Source organism: Canis lupus, chromosome 29, assembly GCF_048164855.1.
Source record: "Canis lupus baileyi chromosome 29, mCanLup2.hap1, whole genome shotgun sequence".
Lineage (NCBI taxonomy): Eukaryota > Metazoa > Chordata > Mammalia > Carnivora > Canidae > Canis > Canis lupus.
The window spans coordinates 11,695,574-11,709,362 of NC_132866.1; the positions used below are offsets into that span (position 1 = coordinate 11,695,574).

Below are 13,789 nucleotides of genomic sequence, written 5' to 3' on the forward strand. Positions count from 1 at the left end.
TAGTTACACAAGCTTCGCGGCCCCTGAAAAAGACACCATGGAGGTCACGTGACCAATCCCTCCTCCACGGAACAGGAAGCTGAAGCTGGGACTGGGGAGAAGAGCTGGCTGAGAAGCCCTGACATCCAGCCCAGCCTACTCTACACCATCCATGGACACGTGCTTATCAGAACAGGTGCTCTCCTCTCAGGCTCCATTCCGAATCACCAGGAGCAAATGCTGGTGCTCACGTCCCACCCCACCCCACTGAACTCCGATGGACCCTCTGGCCATGAGGGCAGGGCTCCGGGCAGCTGGGGTTGAAAACCACCAATTCAGAAAAATCACAAGAAGCCACTGGAAAATAATGAGCCACCAAACTGGAAGGCCCCCGAGAGGCTGCTTCAGGTCACTCAGACCTTCCAGCTGTATGACCTTAGATGATTTCCTTAACGTCTATAAATCCCAGCTTGGAAAAGCACCTATGACAGGGCAACTGTGTAGACAGAATGTGACAAAGCTCTTGCCTAGAGCCAGGCACATAATAATACTCAATGAACAGTGCTAGAATCATCACCATTGTCGTTACTATGCCTTGCAAGAGAAAAGGCTGGATGGATGCCTTACCTTTTGCAGCTTTTCAGCTTATAGAATGAACATACAGAGATTTTTCAGATGTTCCTATCTGAACCTCACAAAAGCCCAGGTAGCGATGTGGGAGGGCAGGGTCTGCTACTACACCCCTTCATCTGCTTCTGAAGAGCAGGAGGTTCAGCCCACTTGCCCAGAGTCCCGCAGGGGAGGTGGTGGGAGCTGGGGCTTCGATCGCCAAACCATCTCCAAACCGGAGCTCTTTCTCAACAACTCCAAGGAATTTAGGGCTCCAGATCGCTGGCCAAGTCAGCCTTTGGGACCTCCAAAGGCAAACCTTTTAATTTTCCTTGACCTCAAGAGGGGCTCCCTCTCTCACATGTGACGCACTTGCCAAGAGGATTAAAGGCCTCAAGTTAAGAAGCCTGGGTAAGCCTGCCTTTCTCATTTAGACAAGAGAGCTAATTGCAAATTGTTATAAATGATTTCAAAATCCACCACCCAAGGATGTGTCAACCACCATCCAAAAGTACAGCTATTTCAAAAGAGACAGAGGAAATGACATCAGCAGAGACAGACTGAAATCGGCACCCCAGCCTCCCGGCCCAGCGCAAGGCAACCCCACAACCCAGCATCTAGGGTCCACTTTCACCCCCAGGCCAATCCAGAAGACCCTCCCGGAAAGGGGGGCCAGGGACGGCAGCACTTGGATGCCCAGATACGCAGCCGGGCACATTTCCATCTAACATGAGTGAGTTTCCTGTGTTACCATTTCTCTTCTAACAGAGAATCAAGACTCGGTGATTTTCTCCAAGGAAGAAACGTTAACACTTCAATCACTTGGATCACAGGGCTGTGGGATAATGGTTCTGGAAAGAATCCAATCCCCTCACTTTACAGAGCTAGACACTGAGGCTCAGAGAAGCAAAGGACTGGGCCCGAAGTCACACAGCTGGTCATAGCAGAGCCCGGACAGGAGCATAAGCCTGCTGGCTTCTGTCAGCCACCCGCCTCAGGACAACCCCCTCCACACCATGAAGACTAGCCCCGTGGGCCTGTTTCTTGTTGGAACTGATTTGGCTGATGATTTCCTGAGACAATTTAAGGAGAGAAGGTGGCTCTTTCTCACTGAGTTTTTCCTGTTGTTTTCTCCCCCGATGCTCCCAGCCTCCCCGCAAAACTAACACGCAGGTGGGCACACCCAACACAGGATGCAGTAGGTCATAGGCTCACCCTTGAGGTAGGTATTATTATTCCCAATCTATAGATAAAGAAACTGAGGCTCTGAGGGCACAGATAACCAGTGCAAATATAGTCGAGCGAGCATGTGAGAGGGCTGGGAGCTATGTCTCCAGAGGGGCTCAGAGTTCTAGAGCACGACTGACCACCCTTTTTCCAGGATGAAGAGAGAAGCACCCAGTGTCCTGCCACTCTGGAAACCTGCCTAGTGGTCTGGCACCATGGGAATCTACCCAGACTGCTTTGCAGGGCCCAGGCCCCGGGCAAATGGCCGACCACCTTTTGGGGTAACTCAATCCCATGCAGAACCCTGGATTTGCACTGTCCCAAAATACATCTGTGAAGGCGGCTCTATTTAACCAAATGGAGGCTTGAAGCTCATTAATCAGCCTCAATAACCAGCTGAAAATATTATTGCTCTGGGTACTAAAACCCACGTTAAAAAAATAACATCACTTTCAGGTCAGCTGCCTCCCAGCAGAGGCCCGGCTGGGCGGCTGGGCGCCACGGTTCCACAGGGAGGCAGCCGGGAGCACGCGGGGACAGGCATCCCCAGCCCAGGATCAAAAGGCCTTTCTTTGAGAGTCCATGTCAGGTCACCACCACTTGAAGAACATTTGTGTTGGGAGGCAGAAAACCAACAGAAGGCTTCCAGCTGGGCTTTCCACACTGATTAAGTCACCTGGAGTGACAGGCCATGTCTCCACAGTGACCCCTGAGAGGCCTGCTACAGAGAGAAGGCACCATGGCGGCTCAGCCGGGCGGGCGAGCTCAGGCACATCACGCTGCCCGAGGCGGGGGACCACCCGGGAACCCACTGCTATGGGAACACCCTTGCCCAGGTAGTGGGCAAGAGCTACTGAAATCAGCCGAAACCAGAAAACACAAGCAGCAAATAAAAGGTTGGGCCAACAGCCTAGAATTTCACAATTAGCGCTGGCTCGGGAAATGGCAGCCAGACAAAGACTTCAATGAAAAAGAAAACCACATGCAAGGAATGCCCCCGTGACCTCCATCAGCAGGGGAGTGCCCTCCAACCAGGGAGGGTGCTAGGTCTCATCCCCTCCCCACAACAGAGGGGACATGTGCCATCCTCTCTCCTGTAAGGGCCATCTGAAACCTGTGAGCTCAGCCCTAACAGCCAGAGCACCAAAGGGCACCCCTGCTAATCCACTCGGAGGATGTCTCTCTTCCCCGAGTACATCCAAGGTGCCCATTTCATGAGCCTCTCCAGGTCCTGTGATTTATGCCAAGCGCAGAAATGGCCTTTGGGGAGGAGATGCTGCTATAACACAAAGAGCAAAACACTACATTGAGTTTAAGGCAAAAAGAATTATTTATAGATCCCTGCCTGCCAAAGAGTATAAACATTTGTGTACATCCTAGTTTATAAACCTAATATTTCATCCTCTTGGTCGGCTCTAATTGCATCATCAATCTCAGAAAATGCCGGTGAAAATATGTCCTCTCTATTAAAACACACTTCCCTCTGATGATTTTTAAAAACATGAAGACCACAAGCCAGTAAAAGGGGACCTGCCACGTTTTCAAAGCAGCCGGCGCTGGTTTAAAGAGCAGAGTCTGAGCCGGATTCCTCTCGGCCTCTGACTAACTTCAGATGTCACCTCCTCCTCCTGGGAGACCTTCTCCTGCCCTGACAAGAAGATGAAGTCAGAGATGCTATGAGGTCTTGCCACCTCCGGCTTCTGTAATTACCAATGTGGTCAGCTTTTCCAGAGTCCTCGCGGCAGGGACGAGTGACGCGCTTGGTTGGCAGCGCTGCTCACCACGGCCTTTTCTGGAGAAACACCCAGCTCCACCCACACCGGCCTCGGCATCTTGCCTGTGCTGCCCGTGTGGGCTGGAGGTCTCCATTTGCCTCTCTGGAGGCACTCTTGACCCTGGCGTGGGGCGGGGGAGAATCAGGGTGGGCAGTTACCTCCCCGACCTGGCACCACGGTTCCGACACCCCTCTTCTAAAGACCCAGCCCACGTGCGCTGGCCTGCATCAGCCCCTTCCCTTGTCCCTGCAGACCTAGGGGTGGCACAGGCTCCGATTTAGTGCATCGGCGCTACTGATTCCCCATCCTGCTCAGGACTCCACCGACAGCCCTGCACTTGCTCGTGGGCAGGCCATCTATCTCCTGCCAGGACCCTGAGTGAACAGTCCTTCGGATGGCTGTGCCCTGACCTTGCTCCCCACCCTCTGCTCCCCAGAGAGAATGAAGAAGCACTGCAGAGGGGCGCATCCCCCAGGAGTCCCAGGATCGGATGGGTGTGGTCAGCCCCAGAGCCTGTATCTACCTGGGCAGATTATTCTCTAGTCTCTAGCTGCCATCTGAAGAGCCCTTTTAGGCATGGGTCAGGAAGGGAGTCACTGGCCCCCCTCAGGGCAACAGATGGGATGGGACCCCAGAAAGAAGGGAGGGAGAAGCTGCCCCCTCGCCATGTTGGAGTGTAGCCTGAGAGTGGCAGGAGTGACCCCAAGGGGACCCCAGGCCATACTGACAGCACCACAGACACCGGCTTGTACAACATATTCTGGTGGGGGCAAAGGTTGAAAAGAAGGAAGGGGTGAAAGGGTATCACACCTTCCTCTTGGGCGACGTGACAAATTCACTGGCAGCTGTCAGAGTCCCCTGACAGAGAGGCCATGCTGTCACCTCCTGCCTGCCCCATCATATACCCCTGAGAGCCTCAGCCCTGAGTGACTCTCTCCCCATCGCCACCCCACCCCACAGACTGCCTACCTGCTTCTCCCCCTCCCACAGCCCCAGGATTATTTCTCCATCCTCACTCTCCAACAAGGCTCATGAGGCCACCAAGCAAAGGCCTTTGACTCTCCCTGTTACTCTTTCAGTTCTAAGTGAGAAGAATCCCAACCTACCCTAGTTCAGGCAAAACCATTATCTCTTAGCTTCTAGAATTTGAGATGGACTGACCAGCCAGACTGTGGGATGCAGGAAGTGAGATGCAGCCAGGTCCAGACTATCAGGAACCAGTAACATGAGCACTTCTGGAACCCACTCTCATCCATCCACGTGTGTGTGTGTGCACTCACATGTGTCTCCTTCTCACTCAATGCTGACTGGCTTGCTCCAATGGCACTTGGTAATCAACAGCTCCCAGGCTTTTGGTAAGCATTCTCTACCAGAGAAGGACGTCCTCTCAAGTCTATAAATCGCAGAGAAAGAACTCACCGGCCTACATGGGCTCACAGACTCATCCCTGCTCCAACTGAGTATGAACTAGGGGTGACACCATCAGGAACATGGCAGCTTCTAGGAGAACCATGTTGTTCAGGAGTATGGGCGTGGACAATCCCATAGAGGTCTACTATATGAACCCATTTTATGAGTGGTGCTTTTTCAAGATGATCCTGCTCCCAGGGTCTGGCTTTACCAACTCTTCGGAGGGTCTCTATGCCCATCTGAAGAATGATTACTTCCCTCGCCCTCTCTTTCTGGGGAGAGCACAGAAGACAAGACAAACACTGAGTATGACTCATAAATAAGAGAAGCAGAATACTTGACTCCTCTGGTGAGGCACAGCAAATCGTTTCGTTTTACAAATAATTTCAGGATGACCAGGCATATTTAATGCCAAGTGATAGCCCACTGATTTCAAGTGATTTCCTATTGTTCTGGGCTAATGAATAGCTTGAAGTACTTTTTAGCATTTTCTGATAATAAGGTCTCATTTGTTGTAATCTCATATCTGTTGTTGCCAGTCTCCAAGATGGAGACCATAATAATCCTTGCCTCCTGTTATTCACGCTCTTGAGAAGTCTCTTTCCATACTAGAGAGGGCTAACCCCCTCATAATGTTTACGTATATGATTTTGGGGATAGGATGGTATGGAACCTCTGAGGTTACGTCATAAGAGACACTGCCCTTCTAGCATACTGTCTTGAATTACTGGCTCTGGGGAAAGCCAGCCATGTGATAAGGACACTCAAGCAGTCCCATGGGGAGGTTCACATGGGAAACAACTGGGGCTTCCAACCAACAGCCACCACTAACCTGCCAGCCAAGTGCATTCACTTGGAAACAGGTCAAGCCTTGGATGACTGCAGCCCCAGCCAACATCTTAATAGAACATTTTAAGAAACTCTGAGCCAGCAGCATCTCGGCAAGTCATTCCAAAAGTCTTGACCCATAAAAGCCATGAGATAATAAGTGGTTCTTGTTGTTTCAAGCTGCTCAGTTTTGAGGTAATTCCTTATACGGCAGTAGGTAATGAATACTTATGTATCTTAACTCATAGCTAGTATCGCTTATTTCATTAAAAGTTCTGTTTATTCATTTTTCAATCTCTCATTTAAACAGAAAGCAAGTTCCATGAGGGCAGGAGCTTTCTTCTCTTACTCAGTGTGTACTCTCCAACTGCTAGCACAATGTATGATATACTGGAGACATCCAATAGGTAGGTGCTAAATAACTGGTTGAGTATCTGCCAAGTCTCCCCTAACCCCAAAGAGAAGAGACCTGAAAACTTTCTGTCACATGCAAGTGAGAGGACAAGAGGGTTTCAAAAGACCCAAGATGCCTTAGAAAGAAGGTAAGAGAAGAAGTACATCAATCTTTAAGAGGCCTGTGGAATAACCCTGTTGGCCTGTGGAGGTTGACACTGGAGCCCCTTCTGGTCCCCTGACCAGGTGGGCAAACCCTCTCAGAAGCCAAATCAAGTCACGGCTTTGACTTTGGTCATCAACCTCATTTCTCTGTGGGCGGGCAACCAAGGAGTCCTTCTTAGGCTCCCAGGAGGCCCCTGACAATGAAGACTAAGGGGTGAGCTACCCTGCAGTCTAATGAATGATACAAAGCAGTTCTGCTGCCCCCCAATCACCCAGGCCCCATTTTAAAACAATCACAGGTCTCCTGCTTAACTCAAGAAACCCAGACATTAGGACTGTGTGGGACAGCCACGTTTCCTGGGGGCTACGGCAAAGCCTGACGAGGGCAGGTTATTTTTAACAAACCCCACTTGGTAGAAATTCAACACAGAGGTGGGAACGGTGTGGATGGTGCCGGCTGAGCCAGGGAGCACCGGGGCTGGATGCTGCCTCCTTGGAGTTCCAGTCAGGATGGAAGGAAAAAACATATTTCAGACGAGAACTGCGCCAGCCCTGGAAAACTCAATAAAGTCTTCCTGCGTAAAAGAGGTCTCCCAAAGGCTGGTCATTTGACGTCAGGGTGGGTGATGAAAAGGCCCTGCTCATTCCCAGAGATGCAGACAAAACGCAGGGGGCGGGGCCGGCCTCTTCGAGCAGTGGCCGCGTTAAGCCGTATGTAAAGAACATTTGTCGCATCAACACAGGGAGCCAGACTCACATTTCCTTTCCAGAAAAAAAACTCTCGGTGCCAGCCCAGCAAAAGGGAATGTCTGCACGACCAGAATGAAAATGGGCATCCATTGGATTTTTTTTTTCTTCTTCTACTCAAACTGACTATAAGCGTCTAACAAGACACGTGGCTGGAAAATTCCACTGGCTCCTGGGCTGAGCCTTGCCCTGCTCTGCCTCATCAACTCTCTAGACGAGTCTCAAAGCTGGCGATGCCTCATCTTTTCCAAAGGGGGAGCAGCCTTGGTCCACGGCTCAGTCCTCATCTCTCCATCCCCATCCATCTCCTTGGTCAGCTCACCCAGCCCATGGCCCCAACCAAATACCAGCTGTATGCTGACAACTCCCAGTCTTCTGTCTCTAGCCCAGACCTTTCTTGCAGATGCCAGACTTCAACGTCCATCTCCCCTCAGTCATCTCCACGTGGATGTCCGAGAGACACTCCAGCTGGGTGTGCCTAAAATGGAGCTCCTGGTCTTGCCCCAGATGCGCCTCCCACAGCCTTTCTTACTCCATCCTTCCATCTGCTCAGGTCAACTCTTGGAAGTCATCTGTAACTCTTCTGTCTCACCCACAATGCATCCAAAAATACTGCTAACTCTGCCTCCAAAACATGCCCCAAATTCAACACTTTCACATAGCCAAATGCTTCCACGTTGGCTTGAGCAACCATCAGCCCTTGCCTGGACTGCTACAGTAGCCTCCTATCAGAGCTCCTGTGACCACCCTTTCTCCTCCAATACAGGAACCAGAAGAATCCTTTAGAAACCTAAGTCAGACCATGCCACTGCTCTACTCTAAATCCTTCAAGAGCTCCCCATTGAACTAAAAAACAAAGTTCTTAACGGCACAAGGTTTTGCATAACCAACAGCTCTCCTAGACTCCTCTCTGCCCTTTCTCCTCCATTCCAGCCACAGATGCCATGCTGTAGGCCTTTGCACTGGCTGTTCCCCTGCCTGCCTTGCTCTTCCACCACATATTCACCTGGCTAACTCTTACAGAGAGGTTCACACCCACCCAGGGTCTCACTGCCAGCTGGTGGCAGTGCCAGCAGTGCTCCTTCAGTCTGTCTCTGGAGGCTGCATGCCCAACTAATACACCATGTTGCCAGCACAGCCCAATGATGAGGCCCAGGTACATGCTGGAGCCAGCACCTGGTGCAGAGGGCACAGCAGGGGGATGGTTGGGGAAGACTTCTGGGAGTACAGTATGAGAAAACAAGGAACAAGCAGGCATTCTCCAGGCAGAGGGGATGTGGGGCCATTTCAGGCATTAAGAGTGAGGGAGCCAGGGCCGAGAGGCTTCAACCTCTGCGGTGGCAAGTCAGAGCGACCACAAGAAGGTAGTAGGGCCAAAATGTAGGGCTCAGGAAAGACCTGGGTGAATAATGCACATGGGGACCTATCAGTGCAAGGCCTGGTAGTCAGCCTCAGAACTTGGACTTTGTCCTAGATGTCAATGCTTCCCAATCCTGGATACACAGGATAGTCATGGGCAACTTGAAAAACGCCAATGTCCATTAGAAATAAGGGCCAGTTTACAGGTAATGAGCACCACTAGTGCTAAACTGTGGTCTCCAAGTACCATTTCTCAGTAGAAGGAACCAGGGTTCTTGGAGATTCAATGGACTCTAGGTCTAGGGTAGAAAAAATACAAGATGAGCTGTAACATCACATCCTACCAGATAACAAGGAGCTCCCTGTGATGACTGGGTCCTCTCAAGGGCTCAGAAGCCAACCTGGTGGCCAACGATGAGACCATGGAGCATCTATAAGGCTAATGACCACAACGCATTGAAACACAGCCGTGTTTAACTCCACGCCTTTAAAACACACTGGTTACTAGTATTGGAGGGTGCTAGTGAACTGATCTGGTTCTTTGAAAACATAAATATAGGGAAAGAATGAAGCAACTCTTCCATGAACTTTATCACTGGGTAACCAAACAGTAATTGAAAGGAAGTATTTTCCAGTTAGCAAATAAAGAAGGAATGACAAAATGAGAATGTCACCACGCTGCAACCCCTAACTAATCAACACATTTAGGCACTGAATAGCTAAATCTGCTGCCACCTCTAAAAGAAAGACAAGCAGATAATAATGTTCCCTGATGGAAGAACATAAAACCACTTATGAAGTCACCCTACCCCTGCAAAAAAAAAAAAAAAAAAAAAAAAAAAACCCTGAAACTGAAATCTGATCAAGTTTCTTGATTCAATGAGGAATTTACAAGCAATACAGAGAAACTATTAAATGACACGTAGGGTGAAAGAGCACAATTCAGACTATGGGACACTCTTCTGGATGAACAAAGAGAGATGGTTATATCCTGATAAAACAAGCATTTATGGAAAGTATGAGAAAGATGGACATTAAAACACTAATATTTGATGATAATAATTACTTTTCTTAGAACTGCACTAAGGGTATTGTAGTGATTCTTTGTGTGTGAGAGAGCCCTTCTCGTTCAGGGATACTGAACTGAAATGCTCACAGATGAAATCAAATGTGTGAGCTCTGGTACAAAATGCTACAGACAGAAAGGACGTAGTGAAACAAGACTGGCCATGAGTTCATAATGGTCAAAGTGGGGTGAAGGATGCATAAGCTACTCTTCGACTTTACTTTTTTACCGTTTGAAATTATGAGAAGTTATGAAAATACTAGTCTCCCCCACCCCCCCTCTGAGATTCAAATTAATGAGTCTGGGCTTTAGCTCAGGCATTGGTATTTTTTTAAGACTCCCCAGGTGTTTCTACTACTCAGCCAAGATTGAAAACTATCATAGTCACTATGTAAGACATCCTGAGAGCCTCCACTAGAACCAGGACAGAGGCTATGGAGGAGAACTGGTCTGTGAGAAGTCAAGGAATCAGGCATATGATTATTATATGGGGGATACAGACATAAATTATTAGATGATTAGATGATTGATTAAATGGGGGAAGAGATGAGGAAGGGGGGGTTAAGGAAATTGCAAAGATTTCAGGCGTGGGTGACTATGGGTGCTGGTCTCTGGGTTAGGGAACACGTCAGGACTGGATAGGTTTGGGAATCTGGGGGAAGGTGACTTCTGGTGGAGACACTCAGGGGGCAGTTTGGTTTGTAAATCTAGAGATCCACACTGAGACCCTGAAGCAAACATAGAAACTTGGGCTCCACAGGACTATCCCCCGAACTGAGACACTGGTCGGGATGGCTGCAGCCAAGGGTGGCATTAGGGCCTCTAGGAAACAGGAGCATCTTAGTCCCCTGCCCAGGGAAAGGGAGCCTGAGAATACCTCATTCCTTGCATGACTGGTCTCCGTTCCTTGCCCTCCCACCCACTGTCCACCTTCCTTAGATAAACATGCAAAAGGCAGTCTGCCAGGCTGAGAGGCCCTGCCCCCCCTGCATGAATGCTGAGGAACTCCTGCATATTCCCACATCCTGTCCTAAAAGCCCATGCAGATTAATTACCATTTGTTAAACAACTCAATGACCAGTAAATCTGAAAGAAGTCGCCATATGGTGTCAAACACGGCCACACATGCCAGCAGCCGCTGGAGCCAGCAACTGTCAGATTGGCTTGAAACAGCCAACACATGTTCATTCCACAAACGTTTACTAAAGCCTGTGTGTGCCACGCACTGTGCTAGGCAGTGGTGAATGGGAAGCGTGGGGTCCTGGGTTCAGGGAACTTGCATTCTATGGAGAAGCAGACAGTAAATAGTACACAAACACAAGCTTTGGAATTTTAGAAAATGGGTTTTCAGCTGGGAGAATGAGCCATGGAATCCAACTGCTACCTTGGGGTATTATCCAACTTTCCCAGGCGCTACCTTGCATACTAACGCAGGCTCCTAGCATCAGAGAACTGACAGGGCTTCACTCTAAAGCAGCAGTCAACTGAGGCCCAGAGCGGGAGGTGGCCCATCCATGGTCACCCAGCAGGTGCAGATTTGCAGACAAGGCAGTATTCTCAAAGTATGCCCTGGAAATTTCTTGAGCACCAATTTCATTCTTCACCCTTCTAAATGATGGGGTCTATCTTTCCTTTGGGCAAAAATAATCACTGATCACAGAGGACCAAAGTGCCTCCCCAGGAGCACAGACTTACCACTGAGTCCAGGAACTGAATGTAACACTCCAGCCCAGGTCTGGTTTCACAGAACTGCCGGAAAAGCAGCCTCCCAATTGGCTGCTTGTCACATAAACTGCAGTAATCTCTGTCTGGAAACAAGAAAAGAATGTGGTGAGATGCAGGAGAAAGCCAGGCAGGACTGTCCAATCAAGCCACACCTGGATCCAGAGCCCCAGATGGATGGAACTGGATGACTGGCAAACTCTCAGGATCCCTTATTTACCTCCAAGCTGTGCAGACTCAGAGGGGACTAGGGTGGTTTACAGGAAGGCAACTTCTAGTTATTAGCCCACCCCCCTTTCTGATGACCTGATTCCCAGATGCCAGATGCCAGCACTTCTGGGGATGACGACTCTATCCCCTGGAAGGCTGATCACCATGTCACATTCCCCACTTAGCGACTGGATAAGTGTGGCAGGCATATAGCCCAAGCCAGTTCCAATTGGAGTGGACCACAGACTGTGCCTGGGTGCACTGAGCAGAAGTGGTCTCTCTTCCTCTGGTTGCTGGGGTGCATGGGTGTGAGGCCAGGGTCTGCTGCAGTGCTCTTGACACTGCAAGGGAAGCTGCTGTGATGATGAGGCTCATACACAGGGGAGGTGAGAGCTGGGAAAATTACAAAAAGTAAAGTTGGCGTCCTCGTGGTGTCATGAATCTCTGGATCAAACCATGCCTGCAGCTCAAACCACATCTGAAAAGTTTATTTATAAGCTTTGTTTAGGGCAGTTTGAAAAAATTAAAAATTACTTGTAATTCAAAGCACTTCAAATTATGAAAAGCCTGCATTTTCCAGCTGAGGAGCTAGAGGCATGGAAACAAGAAATGACCAGCCTTCAGCCACGCAGCAGCCAAGAGAGTTCTAAAGAGGAAATGTAGTGCAAGACTCCAAGCCTGGAGGCCTGGAGACCAGGTGCTAGTCAATGACTTGCTATGTGACTTCAAGAAACTCATGTACTCTCTCCCGGCCTCAGTCTTCCTCTGGAAAATAAAGGCAGAAGTTGGAGGTAAGAGGGGGGTGGGGGGTGGTACATTCTGGCTCTTCCTGCAGTGATGCTAAAGCCTCTGCAGAAGATTTCTCTGGCCAGAAAGATACTCAAAGGACTGACCACTTAACGTTGTTGCCTCTGACCCTCTCAAGCACTGATCATTGGACCTTTTGTGCAGCTGCACTAGAAATGGTCAGGTGACCTCATGGGGACACTGGGAAGACGGTAAGTTAGACCTCCGGAGAGCTACCCAAACAGAAGGGATGACCATATCCTTGAATGCAGAGGAGGAAGGAAAAAGGACAATTATCCCCCTAGAAGGGGTTTCTCTGGAGATAAGGAACACAGGAGATATGAACATAACCATCATGTCCACTCACTTTCACACCCAGAGTTTATCCACAGAAAGTAAAACTGTGACTTGTAGAGAGGGTGGTGGCTGGGAGCATGGGCTCTGGCGCTGAACTGCGTGGGGTCAAACCCCAGCCTCAGCAGGCACTGCCCATGTGCCCTGAGGCATCTGACTTAACACTTTCATCCCTCAGTCTCCTCATCTGTAAACTGGGGATGGGAATCATCCCTAACTTCTAGGACTGTCATGAGGAATAAATAAGACAACACATAGAAAAGACTCAGAACAGGGCCTAAGACATAGAAAATGCTTACTAAACCCCATCTGCTATCACCGAGTTTGGGGGTCTCTTCGTCTGTTCCATCTCCATTTCTTCAAGGAACCTCTGCTCTCTGAGTTTGTAAAAATCCAGCACTACGTTTTAAGGGAGCCTCACAATGGGCACGTGACCCAGTCCTAGCCAGAGCCCTCATCTCCCAGCCACATAAGGTGAAGGATGGGCACATGATTCAGGCCTCGCCAGTCAGAGGCCCCGGTTTCTGCCATAGTGATAGGTTCAAAAACAGACTTGTGACTTCGTCCCAGCCAATCAGAGCCCCCCCCACTCCGGTCTCTGGGCCACAAGGACAGGTTCAAGGCACCTCACCCGAGTGGGTAGGAGTCCCCTAGAAGGTACAGAAGAGGCGCTTGCTTCTCCCTGGGATGCTGAGGTCTTAGGATCAGTCAACTAAGAGCTGCCACAGTTGTCTTTTCCACTAGGCAGTGAGAAGCCACAGAAAAGGAAGCAGGGGAAGGCGGGGCTGAGTGCAGAAGAAAGAAACCCCAATCTGAACATCCCAGGAGCCCCTCAAGCAAGCCTCGCCAAGGCCAGCCCGGTGCCTGCACTTTTATTTACCTGACAGAGTGCTTAATTCAGTTGGTGTTGGGTTGTTGTCTGTTGCGACTGAAAGAGCGAGTGACCAGGTGTACAGGCTGGAGAGTTTTGCAGCCCACTTCTCTCATGGGTAAACTACCCGAGGGCAGCAACTGTTGCTGTGGGGATTCACCAGTTCTAAGTACAGTGTGTATAAGGCACTCAAAATTTTCTCATTCTCTCCTGAATAGATACTTTGATCAACATGGATGGCCACCTTCAGGTTCCCCTCTTGATCCCCTCCTCAAGTGGTCCAGGGGC

General features: G+C 49.8%; 1 protein-coding gene across 4 annotated transcripts in view; it reads right to left on the bottom strand.

The window, feature by feature from the left end:
- The window catches only part of GRK5 (G protein-coupled receptor kinase 5), a 212,527-nt gene that overhangs the window by 54,164 nt on the left and 144,574 nt on the right, over nt 1-13,789 (bottom strand). For all 4 annotated transcript variants that reach the window (XM_072805119.1, XM_072805118.1, XM_072805120.1 and 1 more), the window contains one exon: nt 11,254-11,366. In XM_072805119.1, the coding sequence (XP_072661220.1) occupies nt 11,254-11,366 (113 nt within the window). The remainder of the gene's footprint in view (nt 1-11,253; nt 11,367-13,789) is intronic.